This window comes from Ranitomeya variabilis, chromosome 5, assembly GCF_051348905.1.
Source record: "Ranitomeya variabilis isolate aRanVar5 chromosome 5, aRanVar5.hap1, whole genome shotgun sequence".
NCBI lineage: Eukaryota > Metazoa > Chordata > Amphibia > Anura > Dendrobatidae > Ranitomeya > Ranitomeya variabilis.
The window spans coordinates 259,917,026-259,939,703 of record NC_135236.1 but is presented as its reverse complement, the minus strand read 5'-3'; the positions used below and the strand labels follow the sequence as shown (position 1 = coordinate 259,939,703).

Below are 22,678 nucleotides of genomic sequence, written 5' to 3'. Positions count from 1 at the left end.
ATGGTAGCTTTTTGCCTATGCAGAATACACAGAAAGCTGCAAATCTGTGGTGTAGGCTTGTACAAAATTATTAGATATACAGCAGATAAAACAGTGATTCTATCAATAACCAACGAGCAGGCCAGTAAGTGACACATTGCTGGAATCGGGTTCTCTGTCGCTAAATTATGTGGCTCTCAGAAAGCATAGCCAAAGCCTTGTCACAAATTCCCTTCAAGTACTGCGCTTTCACTAGTACATTTCTGCTGAAACAGTGGTCTAACTATATATGTGAAAGCCTTCGGACACTTATGACCTGCAGAAAGAAACCTTAAACACATTCTTATTACACTGAACATCCTGTAACGTTTCTGTGCTATTTAGATACACATAACTATAACTGTGTGTTATGATGAATAGGGAAAAAGTCATATCCTTGCTGATCCTCGCCTGTCAGACAGGGCTTCAGTAAATGCACAGAACAGTCAGTGTTACATTTAAATTGCCCCCACTGATACTGCTCTATTGCCCTTTTTTCTAAAAGCCCATCAAGTAAAAAATTAAAGAACACCGCTCATAAAATTCTGCCTTCACATAAGGCACATTCCTCCCAAGTGAAGTGGCAGAAAAAAAAATTCCACCCACAAGCAAACTGTCGGAAATGAAGGCAGGCAGAACCAACATCATAAAATGAATCACTTCATCTAACAGGATTACTCATGATTTCTGGAAATGAAGCCCTGCCAGCCTCAGTGGCTCCATCAGACTGCGGGCATTCATTCATTTACTAAAGTAGATTCAATCCCCCCCTAACACAAAATATTACATTCTCAGACAAGGTAGGCAGGGATGGCCTCTGGCACCAGCAGATAGAATGGATGCCGCCTGCTTGCAGAATGGTGGAGGGCGTACCTGATGCAATGCTCGCTGCTTCTTCTCCTCCTCAGGGATTGACACTAGCCTGCTCTGGCAGCATCCTCTATGCGGCGGCGTTATCACTCCCCACTTGTAGGACATGACACCATGAAAGCCCTCCCTTCGCATGGAAACCCCAGACTGTACGTGCAGCTGCACACGACCACGTCACATGCAGAGAATCACGCAGAACCCCACAGTTCTAGAGTTACCTCTGCATTCATGTGGCGGTAAACCCATGGTGTATGTACTCTTACACAATGCATTTCAATACTGACCCCTATTTAATAAGTCCAAATCAGGTCATGTGGATTTCCTAAGGATAGCAGATACAAACCTGACAATGCGCAGTCCCTTAACCCATCCTATAAGGGTATAATGGAATACATTACTAATATACTGCAGATTCCAGTAATGACAGCCCCAGATATGTCACCAACCTACACAGACGGAACTGAAAGCACAGTATGTATCTGATAAATTCCCAATCTACTACTGCCAGTCATTCCAGCCCGAGTGCCACACTGTAGTGGAGGTCCCTTCAGAACCACAAGCGAAGGATATTACTCAGCTATTCCGTTATATTGCTGCATACAGGAAGTCTGAGCAATAAGGATGGACAGAATATGAAGAAATAGCAGAATCATACATAAGGCATCCATTACTCCTGCAGGAACAGAATCATTACAGCAGGGGATAAAATAGGAATACTCCTTCCCCTGCTAGGATTTCAGGACACAGGGGGCTTGTGTGAGCAAACCCTAGATCAGACGCAAGAACGCACTGACCTTCAGCTGCACGGCCTCATAAATCAATCATGGGAACAGCCCCTACACCCGAATGCAGCAGAAATACAGGCAACACATTTAAAAATGTATTACAAATTAAATTCATACAAGACTAATGGAGAAAAAAAACCACGTGGAAATATGAACAGTTTGTGGAATTGCAAGATGGGGTTTAAAAAAAACTGCAATAAAGAGGTTGCTTCAAGTTCTTAAAAAAATTGCTTGGAAAAAGAACAAATAGCAATTTATCACTAGTTAAAAATCCTCTATGTTCTCAAGAACAGAAGGATTTTTTATATTATAGTGTAGTTTGTTGCCCATGTTACCGGCCGCCTTACAGTTACTTACAGTAGCATGCTTTACAGCCTGCTCATAGCTCTCTGAATATGGCTGCACCCGGCCATCTTCAGGGTCCCATGCTGCAGAGGAAAGCCGTCTCTGCTAGTGGCTTTTGGCAAGTACTCAATTCAGGCCAATAGCACAACCATGGCTTCTGGTCTGCACTGTCCATCCTCGGAGTTTACCACTCATGGTGAAGCTGGAAGGCAGAGGAGCAGTGTGCTCCTGAAGAACATCTTTTACATTGCTCTTTAGTCGGTATAAGATTATAAAACTCTAAACTATGGCCAGGATTTACTGTGCTGAGTGCACAATAATATAAAAGAGTACGATATGGAGTATTTTTTTTTTTTATTCTACTGTTGCCGTGCATTGCTGAGGTCTTCAATCCGAGACCAAAGGCATAATCTGCATAGGTATTCTGAGCTCCTATGTTAGCACAAGGCTATGTGCACAGGCTGCGGATTACTCTGCAGATTTTTCCGGACTGATTTTGGTAAATCCGCTGGAAATCTGCACTGCGGATTTACTGCGTTTTTTTGTGCGGATTTCACCTGCGGATTCCTATTATGGAGCAGGTGTAAACCGCTGCGGAATCCGCACACAGAATTGACATGCTGCGGAATAAACAACGCTACGTTTCCGAGCGTTTTTTTTTTCCCGCAGCATGTGCACTGCGGATTTTGTTTTCCATAGGTTTAAATGGTACTGTAAACTCATGGAAAACTGCTGTGAATCTGCAGCGGCCAATCCACTGCGGATCCGCAGCAAAATCCACAGCGTGTGCACATAGCCTGAGTCTCCATTTTCCTTTGGGTAGTCGGTCTCCTCTGACATCACACCCACACTAGTTCCCACAGTGAAAATACTGCATATTTTTCCACTGCAGATATATATATACACATCCTGGACTGAAACGTCGCACATTGGCCAATAAACCACCTTTATTTTTTCTATTGGACATGAGCAAAGTGTAGACGAGCCTTGACATGTCGCTTTGAAAGTAAAGGTACCTTACGGGCTCGTCTGGAACGGAGACCTTTGCGGTGGAGTACGTTACTTATGGTATTGACTGAAACCAATGTCCCCACTGCCATGAGATCTTCCCGGAGCTCCTTCCTTGTTGTCCTTGGGTTAGCCTCGACTCTTCGGACAAGCCTGGCCTCGGCACGGGAGTAAACTTTCAAAGGCTGTCCAGGCCGTGGAAGGCTAACAGTAGTTCCATAAGCCTTCCACTTCCGGATGATGCTCCCAACAGTGGAGACAGGTAGGCCCAACTCTTTGGAAAGGGTTTTGTACCCCTTGCCAGCCTTGTGACCCTCCACGATCTTGTCTCTGATAGCCTTGGAATGCTCCTTTGTCTTTCCCATGTTGACCATGTATGAGTGCTGTTCACAAGTTTGGGGAGGGTCTTAAATAGTCAGAAAAGGCTGGAAAAAGAGATAATTAATCCAAACATGTGAAGCTCATTGTTCTTTGTGCCTGAACTACTTCTTAATACTTTAGGGGAACCAAACAGAATTCTGGTGGGTTGAGGGGTTGAATAATAAATGACCCTCTGAAAAAACTTTTCCCAATTGTAAAAAAAAAAAATAAACAAAGAAATAACATTCTTTTTTGCTGCAGTGCATTTCACACTTCCAGGCTGATCTACAGTCCAAATGTCACAATGCCAAGTTAATTCCAAATGTGTAAACCTGCTAAATCTGCAGGGGGTTGAATACTACTTGTAGTGTGTATATATATATTATATATATATATATATATATATATATATATATATATATATATATATATATATATATATATATATACACATCCTGGACTGAAACGTCGCACATGGGCCAATAAACCACCTTTATTTTTTCTATTGGAGTGCTGTCTTCATTTTTCTGGATTATAGCATGAGGTTTGGTATATACCTGGAAGGATTTTTTGCACCCTTTGTTTTCCTTTGGTGCTGCTTTTTGAGAAATATATATATATATATATATATATATATATATATATATATATATATATATATATATATATATATATATATATATATATATATATATATTATATAATCAGCTGCACTTAACAGTTCAAGAAATGTGATTCAATTAAGTCTCATGCGCACTGTGCATTTAATGAGACTGCTGAACGGAGTTTTTTGGTGCTTTTTTTTCTCTCCAGTCTTCTATGGGGAGTTCGAGAGACACACATAAAACACAATTGTGCTTTTAACTGCAGAAGCCCAATGTTTCTGCACAGCGAAAATGAAATAATCAGAAAGGACTTCTACTATGTGTTTTAATTTAAAGAAGACGCCTGCAAAGACAAAAATGAGGGGGAAAAAAAAAGATAAAGAAAAAAAAAAAAAAAAAAAGGAGGTACCAGCATTTTCTCACATGGCCTAAATAGGTTCGGGACTTTAGTGTGAGCAAAGTGCACAATTGTAGTGTGCAGTGACCGGCTTGTGGTACTGCAGCTCAGCTCCCACTGAAGTGAACAGGATCCAACTGCAGCACCCACGACCGACCACTACAAGATATACGGAAGTCTTGTGTTTCGGCTCTGTGCACATGCAGCCATTATGGAAGCTACAAACAGCTGATCATTGGGGGGCAATGAGTATCGGATTCCACTAATTTGATATTGATCTATTTTAAGGCTAGTCCACCAACATCAAAGTCCTGAATAAACCTTTTACTTTGGAATTGATGCTTTGAGCTCCAATGAGGACAGGGACTGATGGAAGTGATGACTATCTACTGTACAGTGCAGCCATCTTCACCAACTCAGTCACAGGACACTATACCTAAGGGTCCATTTACACTAGGTGACTGGGGCTGATAAATGACTGCCATCAGCTACATGCAAGCCAATCACGGGTCATTTAATGGCCTATATAGTTGGTCCTATCGCACTTCCATGAGCACAGAACATTGGTTGTCTGGTCTTTTGCTAACAGTCTGCAGTCACAATGTGACTGCAGAATCCTCATCACTTGCGCACAGCATGCTGTCAAGAATCTCCAGTGGTCGGCGGTGAGGGCAATCGGTCATGTGACATGCTCAACCTCTCCCAATACAACACGCGTCTAGTTGTTATGTGGCCAGAAGTATGCAAATCACATATTTGTGGTCACATGACAGCCAGCTCTCAGCGCCATTGGAGAGTCCTGGCAACATGATGTGCGCATCCACTGAGGATTCAGAAGTCTGCAGTCAAAAAGTGACTGCAGACTTCGCAAAAGACCAGACAACCCCTTTAACTCTATCGTTCTGTGCTCATATAACAATGTTATTGGCAGCACTGAGCACGTGTCCTGCTTACACATGCTTAAAAACCATGCATTTCACTAGCCTGTTTCCAATTATTGGCCTATATAGATGGACTCAAACTCCCACACTGGTTTCATTGATTAGAGCAGAGTTTCTGTCTTTGGAAGATGATCAGATGGTATATAGGTTGTGAATAACTAATAACCCTATAAAATGAGGAGTACACAGGCACAATGACAAATGATGCCAATCACACCATGAGTCTCGTGCATCATACCATCATATATGGAGACACTGGTGAAAGAGCTTTGGATACAGCGCCATTTGTCATCCTATCGCCCCATAATACACGCTTTGTGCTACTGATCTAGTCAGTCCCTGCCCTGTACAGTGAAGTCATTAGCCGTTCACTGCACAGATGACCTTGACAAGTTCACAGTGCATCTCCCTGAAGGACGCTTTATTTAGACACACCATATATACCACGTCCCAAAATACCACAGCAGCTTCTTCAGAGCAGGGTCCTGTAGTATTAAATGGCCATAAAAATACCTTGTACTATTACATAATGTGAGTTCAGATAACCAGAACAGAAGTACAGTCCTTTATCAGTATTATTAACCTGTACAGGGAGTTTATTGAATTAGATATCATGTTACTTTGAGATCTGAAATATAAATAAAGAAGTGGAAGGAAAAAAAGCAACATATCGTTATGTGCCTATTGCATCAGGTCAGTCATCTCCTCTAGATTGCAAGCTCTTATGTTCAGAGTCTGATCCCCCATTTGTCTCTCCATGATTATGTAGGAACTAAATCGCTAAAAGGGTTTTACCCACCGAGAAAGATAAAAGACACATAAGTGAGCACATAACATGCCCCTTCGTTTTGTATTTCATCTGCAAGTTCCAATCTGTCCTTAGTTCATCTGATTAGATCACAGACGTTATTAAATGGGGAGTGCCTGCTAAAATGCATCGTAGACCCAATAAAACGACCCAAATGTAAGAGGTCTAGGAGCAGAAGACATAAAACCGCTCCTAAAAAGCTAAGCTGCATCATAGGCAAGCGCCTACATGTTTCATCCATCAGCTGTCACAGACTACGGCCATCAAAAGGAGTACACGTCCACGAAATACATAGCACGGCTTTATATACATGGATATGTAATAAGCATCCTGCACAACGCCCCAAAGCGGAGCACATCGGCCAATCAGAATCTACTTTTCAGCTTTTTAGTGCAGTATGAAAAATAGAAGACGATCACTGATTGGGTGGCACGGGACCACTTTATAATGAGGGAAACTGCATTAGTTATTATGCAGCCACTAATTTGGCAATGTACAGACCCCCACCCCCAAGGCCTGACACCGGGCAGTCACACCCCCCTGCATCTCCATGGTGACAACTGATGCAGCACTGTATAGAGGGGGAGCAGCCATCTTTACAGGCTTAGAAGCGCTCACTGATCGATTTTATGCTCACATGAATAACGGAGATGGGAGAGTATAGTATAAGGCACACCAAGGGTTAACCATTCTGGCACAGGCCCTTGTGTCCGGTGTGTGGCGCTCACCGATGCGCTGGGTGTAATATGAGGCTTCCCAGCACTTGTGCATTAGAACTGAGAAGAACATTCTCCTGCAGCCATAGGCCTGTGTGACGGAGGATAACACACACATAGCGGAGCGCAGCGCTCACCTATGGACCCGGGTGTGGCAGGATGACAGCAGCTCGCTCCGCTCTCTTCTCTGTCCGTCGTCCGTCTGACAGACTCAGTAGCCGGCAGCTTCCCAAGAAGCAAGGTGATCCCTGCAGAGCCGAAGCACGGTCCACACCTGCCGCACAGATCCTTGCGCCCCCTCTAACATAGGTAATTTCCTCCCTCAGTTTAGGCTACCCATTAATCTCAGCCTCCATTACAAATTTACATTCTTTTTGTAATAAACTAATCTGCGTTCATGACCAAAATAAACAATAATAAGTGAAGTAGAACTATTTTTCTTGGCGGAAAGATCATTAAAGAGGCCTGGGTAAAGTGACGCATTTTCTTTACAAACCAATGGGAGTACAGTAAGGTAGCATCTGCCGAGTGCGTGCTCGAGGGGGCGAACTGCGCATGCCTGAATTACTAATCACCGCATCATCCAGTTCTTCTCAGAGGATAGAGTGCCGCTGTGTGATTAGTGGGGCGCACACATAGAGAAGAGTGCTGCTGTGTGATTAGTGGGGCACGGGGGCGCACACACATAGAGAAGAGTGCTGCTGTGTGATCAGTGGGGCGCGTACATAGAGAAGAGTGCTGCTGTGTGATCAGTGGGGCGCGTACATAGAGAAGAGTGCTGCTGTGTGATTAGTGGGGCGCACACATAGAGAAGAGTGCCGCTGTGTGATTAGTGGGGCGCACACATAGAGAAGAGTGCTGCTGTGTGATTAGTGGGGCGCACATATAGAGAAGAGTGCTGCTGTGTGATTAGTGGGGCACACACATAGAGAAGAGTGCTGCTGTGTGATTAGTGGGGCGCACATATAGAGAAGAGTGCTGCTGTGTGATTAGTGGGGCGCACACATAGAGAAGAGTGCTGCTGTGTGATTAGTGGGGCGCACACATAGAGAAGAGTGCTGCTGTGTGATTAGTGGGGCGCACATATAGAGAAGAGTGCTGCTGTGTGATTAGTGGGGCGCACATATAGAGAAGAGTGCTGCTGTGTGATCAGTGGGGCGCGTACATAGAGAAGAGTGCTGCTGTGTGATTAGTGGGGCGCACATATAGAGAAGAGTGCCGCTGTGTGATTAGTGGGGCGCACACATAGAGAAGAGTGCTGCTGTGTGATTAGTGGGCGCACATATAGAGAAGAGTGCCGCTGTGTGATTAGTGGGGCGCACATATAGAGAAGAGTGCCGCTGTGTGATTAGTGGGGCGCGCACATAGAGAAGAGTGCTGCTGTGTGATTAGTGGGGCGCACACATAGAGAAGAGTGCCGCTGTGTGATTAGTGGGGCGCACACATAGAGAAGAGTGCTGCTGTGTGATTAGTGGGGCACACATATAGAGAAGAGTGCTGCTGTGTGATTAGTGGGGCACACACATAGAGAAGAGTGCTGCTGTGTGATTAGTGGGGCGCACACATAGAGAAGAGTGCCGCTGTGTGATTAGTGGGGCGCACACATAGAGAAGAGTGCCGCTGTGTGATTAGTGGGGCGCACATATAGAGAAGAGTGCTGCTGTGTGATCAGTGGGGCGCACATATAGAGGAGTGCCGCTGTGTGATTAGTGGGGCGCACACATAGAGAAGAGTGCTGCTGTGTGATTAGTGGGGCACACATATAGAGAAGAGTGCTGCTGTGTGATTAGTGGGGCGCGCACACATAGAGAAGAGTGCTGCTGTGTGATTAGTGGGGCGCGCACACATAGAGAAGAGTGCTGCTGTGTGATTAGTGGGGCACGGGGGCGCACATAGAGAAGAGTGCCGCTGTGTGATTAGTGGGGCGCACACATAGAGAAGAGTGCCGCTGTGTGATTAGTGGGGCGCACACATAGAGAAGAGTGCCGCTGTGTGATTAGTGGGGCGCACACATAGAGAAGAGTGCCGCTGTGTGATTAGTGGGGCGCACACATAGAGAAGAGTGCTGCTGTGTGATTAGTGGGGCACGGGGGCGCACACACATAGAGGAGAGTGCCGCTGTGTGATTAGTGGGGCGCGCACACGTAGAGAAGAGTGCTGCTGTGTGATTAGTGGGGCACGGGGGCGCACATAGAGAAGAGTGCCGCTGTGTGATTAGTGGGGCGCACACATAGAGAAGAGTGCCGCTGTGTGATTAGTGGGGCGCACACATAGAGAAGAGTGCCGCTGTGTGATTAGTGGGGCGCACACATAGAGAAGAGTGCTGCTGTGTGATTAGTGGGGCACGGGGGCGCACACACATAGAGGAGTGCTGCTGTGTGATTAGTGGGGCACGGGGGCGCACACACATAGAGGAGAGTGCCGCTGTGTGATTAGTGGGGCGCGCACACATAGAGAAGAGTGCTGCTGTGTGATTAGTGGGGCACGGGGGCGCACATAGAGAAGAGTGCCGCTGTGTGATTAGTGGGGCGCACACATAGAGAAGAGTGCCGCTGTGTGATTAGTGGGGCGCACACATAGAGAAGAGTGCTGCTGTGTGATTAGTGGGGCACGCACATATAGAGAAGAGTGCTGCTGTGTGATTAGTGGGGCACACACATAGAGAAGAGTGCTGCTGTGTGATTAGTGGGGCGCACACATAGAGAAGAGTGCTGCTGTGTGATTAGTGGGGCGCACATATAGAGAAGAGTGCTGCTGTGTGATTAGTGGAGCGCACACATAGAGAAGAGTGCCGCTGTGTGATTAGTGGGGCGCACATATAGAGAAGAGTGCTGCTGTGTGATTAGTGGGGCGCACACATAGAGAAGAGTGCTGCTGTGTGATTAGTGGGGCGCACACATAGAGAAGAGTGCCGCTGTGTGATTAGTGGGGCGCACATATAGAGAAGAGTGCTGCTATGTGATTAGTGGGGCACACATATAGAGAAGAGTGCTGCTGTGTGATTAGTGGGGCGCACACATAGAGAAGAGTGCCGCTGTGTGATTAGTGGGGCGCGCACATAGAGAAGAGTGCTGCTGTGTGATTAGTGGGGCGCACACATAGAGAAGAGTGCGGCTGTGTGATTAGTGGGGCGCACACATAGAGAAGAGTGCTGCTGTGTGATTAGTGGGGCGCACACACAGAAGAGTGCTGCTGTGTGATTAGTGGGGCGCATATAGAGAAGAGTGCTGCTGTGTGATTAGTGGGGCGCACATATAGAGAAGAGTGCTGCTGTGTGATTAGTGGGGCGCACACATAGAGAAGAGTGCTGCTGTGTGATTAGTGGGGCGCGCACATAGAGAAGAGTGCTGCTGTGTGATTAGTGGGGCGCATATAGAGAAGAGTGCTGCTGTGTGATTAGTGGGGCGCACATATAGAGAAGAGTGCTGCTGTGTGATTAGTGGGGCGCACATATAGAGAAGAGTGCTGCTGTGTGATTAGTGGGGCGCACATATAGAGAAGAGTGCTGCTGTGTGATTAGTGGGGCGCACATATAGAGAAGAGTGCTGCTGTGTGATTAGTGGGGCACACATATAGAGAAGAGTGCTGCTGTGTGATTAGGAGGGCGCACACATAGAGAAGAGTGCTGCTGTGTGATTAGTGGGGCACACATATAGAGAAGAGTGCTGCTGTGTGATTAGTGGGGCACACATAGAGAAGAGTGCTGCTGTGTGATTAGTGGGGCACACATATAGAGAAGAGTGCTGCTGTGTGATTAGGAGGGCACACATAGAGAAGAGTGCTGCTGTGTGATTAGTGGGGCACACATAGAGAAGAGTGCTGCTGTGTGATTAGGAGGGCACACATAGAGAAGAGTGCTGCTGTGTGATTAGTGGGGCGCACACACAGAGTGCTGCTGTGTGATTAGTGGGGCGCACACACAAGAGTGCTGCTGTGTGATTAGTGGGGCGCACATAGAGAAGAGTGCTGCTGTGTGATTAGTGGGGCGCACATAGAGAAGAGTGCTGCTGTGTGATTAGTGGGGCACGCACACATAGAGAAGAGTGCTGCTGTGTGATTAGTGGGGCCGGAGGGCGCACACATAGAGAAGAGTGCTGCTGTGTGATTAGTGGGGCGCGCACATAGAGAAGAGTGCTGCTGTGTGATTAGGAGGGCACGGGGGCGCGCACATAGAGAAAAGTGCTGCTGTGTGATTAGTGGGGCGCACACATAGAGAAGAGTGCTGCTGTGTGATTAGTGGGGCGCACACATAGAAAAGAGTGCTGCTGTGTGATTAGTGGGGCGCGCACATAGAGAAGAGTGCCGCTGTGTGAATAGTGGGGCCGGAGGACACACACATAGAGAAGAGTGCCGCTGTGTGATTAGTGGGGCACACACATATAGAAGAGTGCCGCTGTGTGATTAGTGGGGCGCGCACATAGAGAAGAGTGCTGCTGTGTGATTAGTGGGCACACATATAGAGAAGAGTGCTGCTGTGTGATTAGTGGGGCGCACACATAGAGAAGAGTGCCGCTGTGTGATTAGTGGGGCGCACACATAGAGAAGAGTGCTGCTGTGTGATTAGTGGGGCGCACACATAGAGAAGAGTGCCGCTGTGTGATTAGTGGGGCGCACATAGAGAAGAGTGCCGCTGTGTGATTAGTGGGGAGCACACATAGAGAAGAGTGCTGCTGTGTGATTAGTGGGGCGCACATAGAGAAGAGTGCCGCTGTGTGATTAGTGGGGCGCACACATAGAGAAGAGTGCTGCTGTGTGATTAGTGGGGCACACACATAGAGAAGAGTGCCGCTGTGTGATTAGTGGGGCGCGCACATAGAGAAGAGTGCTGCTGTGTGATTAGTGGGCACACATATAGAGAAGAGTGCTGCTGTGTGATTAGTGGGGCGCACACATAGAGAAGAGTGCCGCTGTGTGATTAGTGGGGCGCGCACATAGAGAAGAGTGCTGCTGTGTGATTAGTGGGCACACATATAGAGAAGAGTGCTGCTGTGTGATTAGTGGGGCGCACACATAGAGAAGAGTGCTGCTGTGTGATTAGGAGGGCACGGGGGCGCGCACATAGAGAAGAGTGCTGCTGTGTGATTAGTGGGGCGCACACATAGAGAAGAGTGCTGCTGTGTGATTAGTGGGGCACACATATAGAGAAGAGTGCTGCTGTGTGATTAGTGGGGCGCACACATAGAGAAGAGTGCTGCTGTGTGATTAGTGGGGCGCACACATAGAGAAGAGTGCTGCTGTGTGATTAGTGGGGCGCACACATAGAGAAGAGTGCTGCTGTGTGATTAGTGGGGCACACATATAGAGAAGAGTGCTGCTGTGTGATTAGTGGGGCGCACACATAGAGAAGAGTGCCGCTGTGTGATTAGTGGGGCGCACACATAGAGAAGAGTGCTGCTGTGTGATTAGGAGGGCACACATAGAGAAGAGTGCTGCTGTGTGATTAGTGGGGCACACATATAGAGAAGAGTGCTGCTGTGTGATTAGGAGGGCACACATAGAGAAGAGTGCTGCTGTGTGATTAGTGGGGCGCACACACAGAAGAGTGCTGCTGTGTGATTAGTGGGGCGCACACACAAGAGTGCTGCTGTGTGATTAGTGGGGCGCACATAGAGAAGAGTGCTGCTGTGTGATTAGTGGGGCGCACATAGAGAAGAGTGCTGCTGTGTGATTAGTGGGGCACGCACACATAGAGAAGAGTGCTGCTGTGTGATTAGTGGGGCCGGAGGGCGCACACATAGAGAAGAGTGCTGCTGTGTGATTAGTGGGGCGCGCACATAGAGAAGAGTGCTGCTGTGTGATTAGGAGGGCACGGGGGCGCGCACATAGAGAAGAGTGCTGCTGTGTGATTAGTGGGGCGCACACATAGAGAAGAGTGCTGCTGTGTGATTAGTGGGGCGCACACATAGAAAAGAGTGCTGCTGTGTGATTAGTGGGGCGCGCACATAGAGAAGAGTGCCGCTGTGTGAATAGTGGGGCCGGAGGGCACACACATAGAGAAGAGTGCCGCTGTGTGATTAGTGGGGCACACACATATAGAAGAGTGCCGCTGTGTGATTAGTGGGGCGCGCACATAGAGAAGAGTGCTGCTGTGTGATTAGTGGTTACACATATATAGAGAAGAGTGCTGCTGTGTGATTAGTGGGGCGCACACATAGAGAAGAGTGCCGCTGTGTGATTAGTGGGGCGCACACATAGAGAAGAGTGCTGCTGTGTGATTAGTGGGGCGCACATAGAGAAGAGTGCTGCTGTGTGATTAGTGGGGCACGCACACATAGAGAAGAGTGCTGCTGTGTGATTAGTGGGGCCGGAGGGCGCACACATAGAGAAGAGTGCTGCTGTGTGATTAGTGGGGCGCGCACATAGAGAAGAGTGCTGCTGTGTGATTAGGAGGGCACGGGGGCGCGCACATAGAGAAGAGTGCTGCTGTGTGATTAGTGGGGCGCACACATAGAGAAGAGTGCTGCTGTGTGATTAGTGGGGCGCACACATAGAAAAGAGTGCTGCTGTGTGATTAGTGGGGCGCGCACATAGAGAAGAGTGCCGCTGTGTGAATAGTGGGGCCGGAGGGCACACACATAGAGAAGAGTGCCGCTGTGTGATTAGTGGGGCACACACATATAGAAGAGTGCCGCTGTGTGATTAGTGGGGCGCGCACATAGAGAAGAGTGCTGCTGTGTGATTAGTGGGCACACATATAGAGAAGAGTGCTGCTGTGTGATTAGTGGGGCGCACACATAGAGAAGAGTGCCGCTGTGTGATTAGTGGGGCGCACACATAGAGAAGAGTGCTGCTGTGTGATTAGTGGGGCGCACACATAGAGAAGAGTGCCGCTGTGTGATTAGTGGGGCGCACATAGAGAAGAGTGCCGCTGTGTGATTAGTGGGGCGCACACATAGAGAAGAGTGCTGCTGTGTGATTAGTGGGGCGCACATAGAGAAGAGTGCCGCTGTGTGATTAGTGGGGCGCACACATAGAGAAGAGTGCTGCTGTGTGATTAGTGGGGCACACACATAGAGAAGAGTGCCGCTGTGTGATTAGTGGGGCGCGCACATAGAGAAGAGTGCTGCTGTGTGATTAGTGGGCACACATATAGAGAAGAGTGCTGCTGTGTGATTAGTGGGGCGCACACATAGAGAAGAGTGCCGCTGTGTGATTAGTGGGGCGCGCACATAGAGAAGAGTGCTGCTGTGTGATTAGTGGGCACACATATAGAGAAGAGTGCTGCTGTGTGATTAGTGGGGCGCACACATAGAGAAGAGTGCTGCTGTGTGATTAGGAGGGCACGGGGGCGCGCACATAGAGAAGAGTGCTGCTGTGTGATTAGTGGGGCGCACACATAGAGAAGAGTGCTGCTGTGTGATTAGTGGGGCACACATATAGAGAAGAGTGCTGCTGTGTGATTAGTGGGGCGCACACATAGAGAAGAGTGCTGCTGTGTGATTAGTGGGGCGCACACATAGAGAAGAGTGCTGCTGTGTGATTAGTGGGGCGCACACATAGAGAAGAGTGCTGCTGTGTGATTAGTGGGGCACACATATAGAGAAGAGTGCTGCTGTGTGATTAGTGGGGCGCACACATAGAGAAGAGTGCCGCTGTGTGATTAGTGGGGCGCACACATAGAGAAGAGTGCCGCTGTGTGATTAGTGGGGCGCACATAGAGAAGAGTGCCGCTGTGTGATTAGTGGGGCGCACACATAGAGAAGAGTGCTGCTGTGTGATTAGTGGGGCGCACATAGAGAAGAGTGCCGCTGTGTGATTAGTGGGGCGCACACATAGAGAAGAGTGCTGCTGTGTGATTAGTGGGGCGCACACATAGATAAGAGTGCCGCTGTGTGATTAGGAGGGCGCACACATAGAGAAGAGTGCTGCTGTGTGATTAGGAGGGCGCGCACATAGAGAAGAGTGCTGCTGTGTGATTAGTGGGGCGCACACATAGAGAAGAGTGCTGCTGTGTGATTAGTGGGGCACGCACATAGAGAAGAGTGCTGCTGTGTGATTAGTGGGGCGCACATATAGAGAAGAGTGCTGCTGTGTGATTAGTGGGGCGCGCACATAGAGAAGAGTGCTGCTGTGTGATTAGTGGGGCGCACACATAGAGAAGAGTGCCGCTGTGTGATTAGTGGGGCGCACACATAGAGAAGAGTGCTGCTGTGTGATTAGTGGGGCGCGCATATACAGAAGAGTGCTGCTGTGTGATTAGTGGGGCGCACATAGAGAAGAGTGCTGCTCTGTGATTAGTGGGACGCGCACATAGAGAAGAGTGCTGCTGTGTGATTAGTGGGGCGCACATATAGAGAAGAGTGCTGCTGTGTGACTAGTGGGGCGCGCACATAGAGAAGAGTGCTGCTGTGTGATTAGTGGGGCGCACATATAGAGAAGAGTGCTGCTGTGTGATTAGTGGGGCGTGCACACATAGAGAAGAGTGCTGCTGTGTGATTAGTGGGGCGCGCACATAGAGAAGAGTGCTGCTGTGTGATTAGGAGGGCACGGGGGCGCGCACATAGAGAAGAGTGCTGCTGTGTGATTAGTGGGGCGCACACATAGAGAAGAGTGCTGCTGTGTGATTAGTGGGGCGCACACATAGAAAAGAGTGCTGCTGTGTGATTAGTGGGGCGCGCACATAGAGAAGAGTGCCGCTGTGTGAATAGTGGGGCCAGAGGGCACACACATAGAGAAGAGTGCCGCTGTGTGATTAGTGGGGCACACACATATAGAAGAGTGCCGCTGTGTGATTAGTGGGGCACACACAGAGAAGAGTGCTGCTGTGTGATTAGTGGGGCGCGCACATAGAGAAGAGTGCTGCTGTGTGATTAGTGGGGCGCGCACATAGAGAAGAGTGCTGCTGTGTGATTAGTGGGGCGCGCACATAGAGAAGAGTGCCGCTGTGTGATTAGTGGGGCCGGAGGGCACACACATAGAGAAGAGTGCTGTGTGATTAGTGGGGCCGTAGGGCACACACATAGAGAAGAGTGCTGCTGTGTGATTAGTGGGGCCAGAGGGCGCGCACATAGAGAAGAGTGCCGCTGTGTGATTAGTGGGGCACGGAGGGCACACATAGAGAAGAGTGCCGCTGTGTGATTAGTGGGGCCAGAGGGCGCGCACATAGAGAAGAGTGCCGCTGTGTGATTAGTGGGGCACGGAGGGCACACATAGAGAAGAGTGCCGCTGTGTGATTAGTGGGGCCGGAGGGCACACATAGAGAAGAGTGCCGCTGTGTGATTAGTGGGGCGCACACATAGAGAAGAGTGCTGCTGTGTGATTAGTGGGGCTCGCACATAGAGAAGAGTGCTGCTGTGTGATTAGTGGGGCGCGCACATAGAGAAGAGTGCTGCTGTGTGATTATTGGGGCACACACATAGAGAAGAGTGCTGCTGTGTGATTAGTGGGGCGCGGAGGGCGCACACATAGAGTGCTGCTGTGTGATTAGTAGGGCGCACACATAGAGAAGAGTGCTGCTGTGTGATTAGTGGGGCGCAGAGGGCGCACACACAGAGTGCTGCTGTGTGATTAGTAGGGTGCACACATAGAGAAGAGTGCTGCTGTGTGATTAGTGGGGCGCAGAGGGCGCACACACAGAGTGCTGCTGTGTGATTAGTAGGGTGCACACATAGAGAAGAGTGCTGCTGTGTGATTAGTGGGACGCGGAGGGCGCACACATAGAGAAGAGTGCTGCTGTGTGATTAGGAGGGCGCGCACATAGAGAAGAGTGCCACTATGTGATTAGTGGGGGGCGGAGGGTGCACACATACAGAAGAGTGCCGCTCTGTGATTAGGAGGGCGCGCACATAGAGAAGAGTGCTGCTGTGTGATTAGTGGGGCCGGAGGGCGCACACATAGAGAATAGTGCCACTGTGTGATTAGGAGGGCGTGCACATAGAGAAGAGTGCTGCTGTGTGATTAGGAGGGTGCACACAGAGAAGAGTGCTGCTGTGTGATTAGGAGGGCGCGCACATAGAGAAGAGTGCCACTGTGTGATTAGTGGGGGGCGGAGGGTGCACACATACAGAAGAGTGCCGCTCTGTGATTAGGAGGGCGCGCACATAGAGAAGAGTGCTGCTGTGTGATTAGTGGGGCCGGAGGGCGCACACATAGAGAATAGTGCCACTGTGTGATTAGGAGGGCGTGCACATAGAGAAGAGTGCTGCTGTGTGATTAGGAGGGTGCACACAGAGAAGAGTGCCGCTGTGTGATTAGGAGGGCGCGCACATAGAGAAGAGTGCTGCTGTGTGATTAGGAGGGTGCACACATAGAGAAGAGTGCTGCTGTGTGATTAGGAGGGTGCACACATAGAGAAGAGTGCTGCTGTGTGATTAGGAGGGTGCACACATAGAGAAGAGTGCTGCTGTGTGATTAGTGGGGCCGGAGGGCGCACACATAGAGAATAGTGCCACTGTGTGATTAGGAGGGCGTGCACACATAGAGAAGAGTGCCGCTGTGTGATTAGGAGGGCGCGCACATAGAGAAGAGTGCCGCTGTGTGATTAGTGGGGGGCGGAGAGTGCGCACACAGAGGAGGGACAGCCCCGTGTATAAAGCTGCGATAAAGAGCCGTAAAGCAATTACCACTGAGTAATGGGCTCAGATAGCTGCTGCTATTTATACCGTCAGTGCGTGTGAGGGTACAGACCAGGCGGGTGGCACTGCTGTGCAGCTATATGGCAGCTTACTACTTAGAACGTGATTGTGACTGAAAAAATCACCCATGTATTTTACTGTAATGCTTGCATGTTTTGAGGATGAAACGGCTGTTTTTATTTTTACATTTCAGTATCACTTATCTGGAATTGCCCTAGAGATGCCCGATATTCAAGGGGTTGTCTACTAGTAGGACAACCCCTTCTTGGACTAAACACAGAGATGTATCTAGGTTTTCTGGCACCCAGGGCAAGAATTCAGTTTTCCCCCTCCCCCTAGCACATATGCGATTTGCACACTTTGGGTATGTGCACACGATCAGTAAACGTTTCGGGTTGGATGCTGCGTACTTGTGCAGCATCCAGATGTTACAGCATAGTGGATGGGATTTCAAGAATTCCCATGCTCACTTTGTGTGCGCAGACGCCTGCGGATCCCCCACAGAGACGGACATGCTGCTTCTCTCTCCAGACTGCAGCATAGGTCTATATTGCGGAGACGCGAGCCTGCACGAGATAAATTTCTCTCGTACAATGTATTGGACGTGGTGAATCTGCACGGTTCAGTGAATACATGCGGAATCACCTGCGTTCAATACCCCGCAGCGCTTTGGACGCACCGGACATGTGCTGCATCCAAAGCGATGCCGATAACTGAACTTGTGCACATGCACTTAGTCACGTGCTGATGACCCGCTCACCCTAAATCAGTGTTCAGTGAACACTGAGGGAATCTCATTGTCCCGTAACAGCGTAAGTATGAAAATCGCATGAGTGAAGCAGCCATGTGATGTCTGCTGGAACCCTCAAGCAGAGCTGAATCCTGACAGAGAGTATAATAATAATAATCTTTATTTTTTATATAGCGCTAACATATTCCGCAGCGCTTTACAGTTTGCACACATTATCATCGCTGTCCCCGATGGGGCTCACAATCTAAATTCCCTATCAGTACGTCTTTGGAATGTGGGAGGAAACCGGAGTACCCGGAGGAAACTCACGCAAACAGGGGGGAACATACAAACTCCTTGCAGATATTGTCCAAGGTGGGATTAGAATCCAGGACTCCAGCGCTGCAGTGCTAACCACTGAGCCACCGTGCTGCCCTTATATTACATGCTGTTCAGATTGGCTTCAGGGCTTGATTTTATAATTAGAGGGCTCGTCTAGGTTTGAGATGAAAGTCTGCAGTCACGGTAGGTGGCTGCAGGCTTCTGAATTCTCACAGTGCATGCTGTCAGGGATCTTGGGGGTAAGTACTGCCGGGAGGCTACTCGCTGCATTAAAGGAGCCCAGAGCAGAACGGCGGAGAACTCACCGGGTAGCAAGCAGGACCTGAACCATGTGACAGAGGGGGAGTGGCCAGGGGCAGACCCAGGCGCTGGGTGCAAAGGAGGCGAACGGCGCCGGAGAGTAGTCAAACGTGCTGAGGTCAATAACCGGGAGATAAGCGAGGTACTGGAGGGTGAGACGGAAGGATAGTCTGGTGGAAGCCGGAGGTCGAAAGCCGAGTAAGCGAATGACTAGAAACACAAAGCAGACAAGCCGAGAGAATCAAACAGACCAGATTGAGCACGGAGAGCAAACAAGCAACACAGTATGCACACGTACACCAGGGAGTCAGGCACACAGACAAAACGAAAGTATAACTAACAGAGAATCCTATTCCAGTGTGGCTATAAATATCCCTCTCAGATCCAAAAGGAGGCCACAACAATTAACCCTGAGAGAGCAGGGCATTAACCCTGTCCCAACCATGACACATGCACTGCACACTTTTAGGTTTCTCCCTTGCACAAGTATGTTATTTGTATACTTCTGGCCACATTCTGACTAGACTTGTCCAGCCTTGCTCAATTCATTTTCATTAAGTGAGGCCACACATGTCTAGTCGGCACGTGACCACATGTATGCAAATCGCTGGCATCAGAGAATCCTGACAGCGTGTAGGTCACACTGTGAGAATTCAGAAGTCTGCAGTCACATAGAATGCAGACTCATCACAAACTTGGACAACCCCTTTCATGGTCCTAACATAAATAAAAAAATATGAGAATTAGTATCACAAAAAAAAATTACATCCAGGTACCTTATAGATGACGTCTCTGGAGTCATTCTCTCTTCTTCATCTCCTCCAGATTCATACCTCCCAACCGTCCCGATTTCAGCGGGACAGTCCCGCTTTGGCACCGGGGTCCCGCTGTCCCGCTTCGGGCATTTAAAATCCCGAATTTGCGGCCGCCGGTGAAGCAGCCCCGCCCACTCGGGAAGCGGAAGTTGCTGACTGAAATTACAGATTGGCATTTTAATTGTCCAATCTCAGTGTGCGGAATCCAAGCCATAGCAACCAATCAGGACGCAGCATGTCGGTTCGGTGGGCGTTTCTTGCTGCGGCCTTGGTAACCGCATCATGGTAACCCGCTGTACGGGGCGGGCGCACATTCCCGTGCACGCTGTGAGGAGCCGCACGCACTGACCCCAGCTCCGCCGTCCGCTCCCGGCACCATGAAGATCGAGGAGGTGAAGAGCACCACGAAGACTCAGCGCATCGCCACCCACAGCCATGTCAAGGGCCTCGGCCTGGATGAGAGCGGGATGGCCAAGCAGGCGGCGGCCGGGCTGGTGGGGCAGGAGAACGGCCGGGAGGTGAGGCTCAGGGCTGGGCATGCGTGGCTCTGGTGGGACTACAGGTGCCAGCAGGCCCGGAGATCTGGGATGCTGCCGCATCATGTCTGCACGTGTTGTTCACCACTCTGCTTGCTGTCAGTGACTGGAGACCTGAATCTCCTCCAGCTGTAGCAGGCTGACTGTTTGCTACAATGTGTCAGTGCAGGGGAAATGATCGCACTGGATGCAGTTGTAACGGAACCGCTGCTGTTTTCAGCTTCTGGATGATTAAAAGGGAAATCAGTCTTCACTGACAGCAAGTGGAGGTCTGGACGGTAGAAAAGACCTGCAGCCGACCGTGTACGAGCTGTCGCTCCACTATGATAAAAGGGGCCCTCGCCCGTCCCCCGGCCTCACTGTGTGTGTTACTCCCTCTCCCCAGGTCCACCTCTGAGTTGCCGCCGCTGCTCCTAGTGTCTGTTATTGTCTGCAGCCAATCACTTAACTCAGTTTCTCACCCAGAGTTGACGGCATGAGTCGCTGATTGGTTGCAGCGCTGTCGAAGTAACATGAGTGCTGCATATATATACAAAAGGGACTTGGCCCCTATAATAATTATACCAGCCTAAGGCCGGCGTCACACTCGGCGTAAGACAATACGCCACGTATTATACGGCCGTACTACGGGCGTAATACGGAGAAATGTCCCCAAAATATTGATCCGTAGTCAGGGTGTGTCAGCGTATTTTGCGCATGGCATCCTCCGTATGTAATCCGTATGGCATCCGTACTGCGAGATTTTCTATGGGGCTGTGCTGCATTATATTCTATGGGGCTGTACTGCATTATATTCTATGGGGCTGTGCTGCATTATATTCTATGGGGCTGTGCTGCATTATATTCTATGGGGCTGTGCTGCATTATATTCTATGGGGCTGTGCTGCATTATATTCTATGGGGCTGTGCTGCATTATATTCTATGGGGCTGTGCGGCATTATATTCTATGGGGCTGTGCTGCATTATATTCTATGGGGCTGTGCTGCATTGTACAGTATGGAGCGTCGTGTGTGGCCATATTTTTTTGTTCATAATTATTGTTAACGAAACATTGTGATCAGAAGTGCTAAATGGGTGTGGTTGGGGCGTGGCTAGTTGTGAAATGGGTGTGGCCTAAAATTTGCCGCCGCTGACTTTGTCCCTCTTTCCCTTCCCCTAAAGTTGGGGAGGTATGCAGATTCCATGAGTTTCTCATCCACAGCCATCTGTGCAGAATCCCATCTTCTCTGATCTTCTGCAGCACATCCCCACAGGATGCCCTTAAAGATAGCAGTGCCATTATAATGCTTCCAAATAAAAATATCTGCCCTATGCTGAGCCCCTGAATAAATAATTGCCTCTCACTATATTTCCTGCACAAAATAAGACCCCACAGTGTCCCTCTTATGGTACATGCCCACCACACTGCCCTGTTGTGAATTTGGATTCTGGGCTCCCCCGGTGGCTACTGGGGGAATTGAACTGGTGTCTTCATCTTCTCTGTTCACCTGTTCCCATCAAGTTGTGGGAGTCGCTATATAACCTTGCTTCTCTGTTAGTTGCTTGCCGGTCAACAATGTTATCAGAAGCCTCTCTGTGCTTGTTCCTGCTCCTAGACAACTACTAGATAAGTTGGACTCTTGTCCATGTTTGTTTTTGCATTTTTGTTCCAGTTCACAGCTGTAGTTTCGTTACTGTGTCTGGAAAGCTCTTGTGAACAGGAATTGCCACTCTGGTGTTATGAGTTAATGCCAGAGTTTTAAAGTAATTTCTGGATGGTGTTTTGATAGGGTTTTCAGCTGACCATGAAAGTGTCCTTTCTGTCTTCTGCTATGTAGTAAGTGGACCTCAAATTTGCTAAACCTATTTTCATACTACGTTTGTTATTTCATCTTAACTCACCGCCAATACATGTGGGGGGCCTCTGTCTCCTTTCGGGGTATTTCTCTAGAGGTGAGCTAGGACTAATATTTTCCTCTGCTAGCTTTATTTAGTCCTCCGGCTGGTGCTGGGCATCTAGAATCAACGTAGGCATGCTACCCGGCCACTGCTAGTTGTGCGTTAGGTTTAGTTCATGGTCAGCTCAGTTTCCATCTTCCAAGAGCTAGTTCCTATATATGCTGATGCTATGTTCTCTTGCCATTGAGATCATGACAGTTTGACCGGCCCACAAAGTGTTAATTGTTTGGGCTGAAGCAGGAGATAGAGAAGTGTTTAAGGGAAATTTTTTTTTTTTTTTTCCCTTCAGAGTTTTGCTGCCTAGCCCTTAATTGCTGTCTAGCTGCTTCTTACCTCCTCTTAACCCTTGAATGGCTCTGTGTCCACCTGTTTGTAATGGATTTTCAGAGTGTAACTGCAGGTTTGAATAATCTCGCCACGAAAGTACAAAAATTGCAAGATTTTGTTTGTCATGCACCTGTATCTGAGCCGAGAATTCCTTTGCCGGAATTTTTCTCGGGGAATAGATCCGGGTTTCAGAATTTTCGAAATAATTGCAAATTATTTTTGTCCCTGAAATCTCGCTCTGCTGGAGACCCTGCACAGCAGG

General features: G+C 49.0%; 1 protein-coding gene across 5 annotated transcripts in view; it reads right to left on the bottom strand.

The window, feature by feature from the left end:
- PKM (pyruvate kinase M1/2) overlaps nt 1-7,345 on the bottom strand; it is a 61,416-nt gene extending 54,071 nt beyond the window's left edge. For 3 of the 5 annotated variants that reach the window (XR_013215690.1, XM_077264158.1, XM_077264157.1), the window contains exon 1: nt 892-1,058. Coding sequence is in view for 2 of the 5 variants with exons in the window: in XM_077264158.1 (XP_077120273.1) it covers nt 892-1,023 (132 nt within the window). In the remaining 3 variants the exon portion in view is untranslated. Of the gene's footprint in view, nt 1-891; nt 1,059-6,990 lie in introns of those variants that run through there. The other 2 variants (XM_077264159.1, XM_077264161.1) reach the window with 2 other exon arrangements.
- Nucleotides 7,346-22,678: the final 15,333 nt, after the last annotated feature.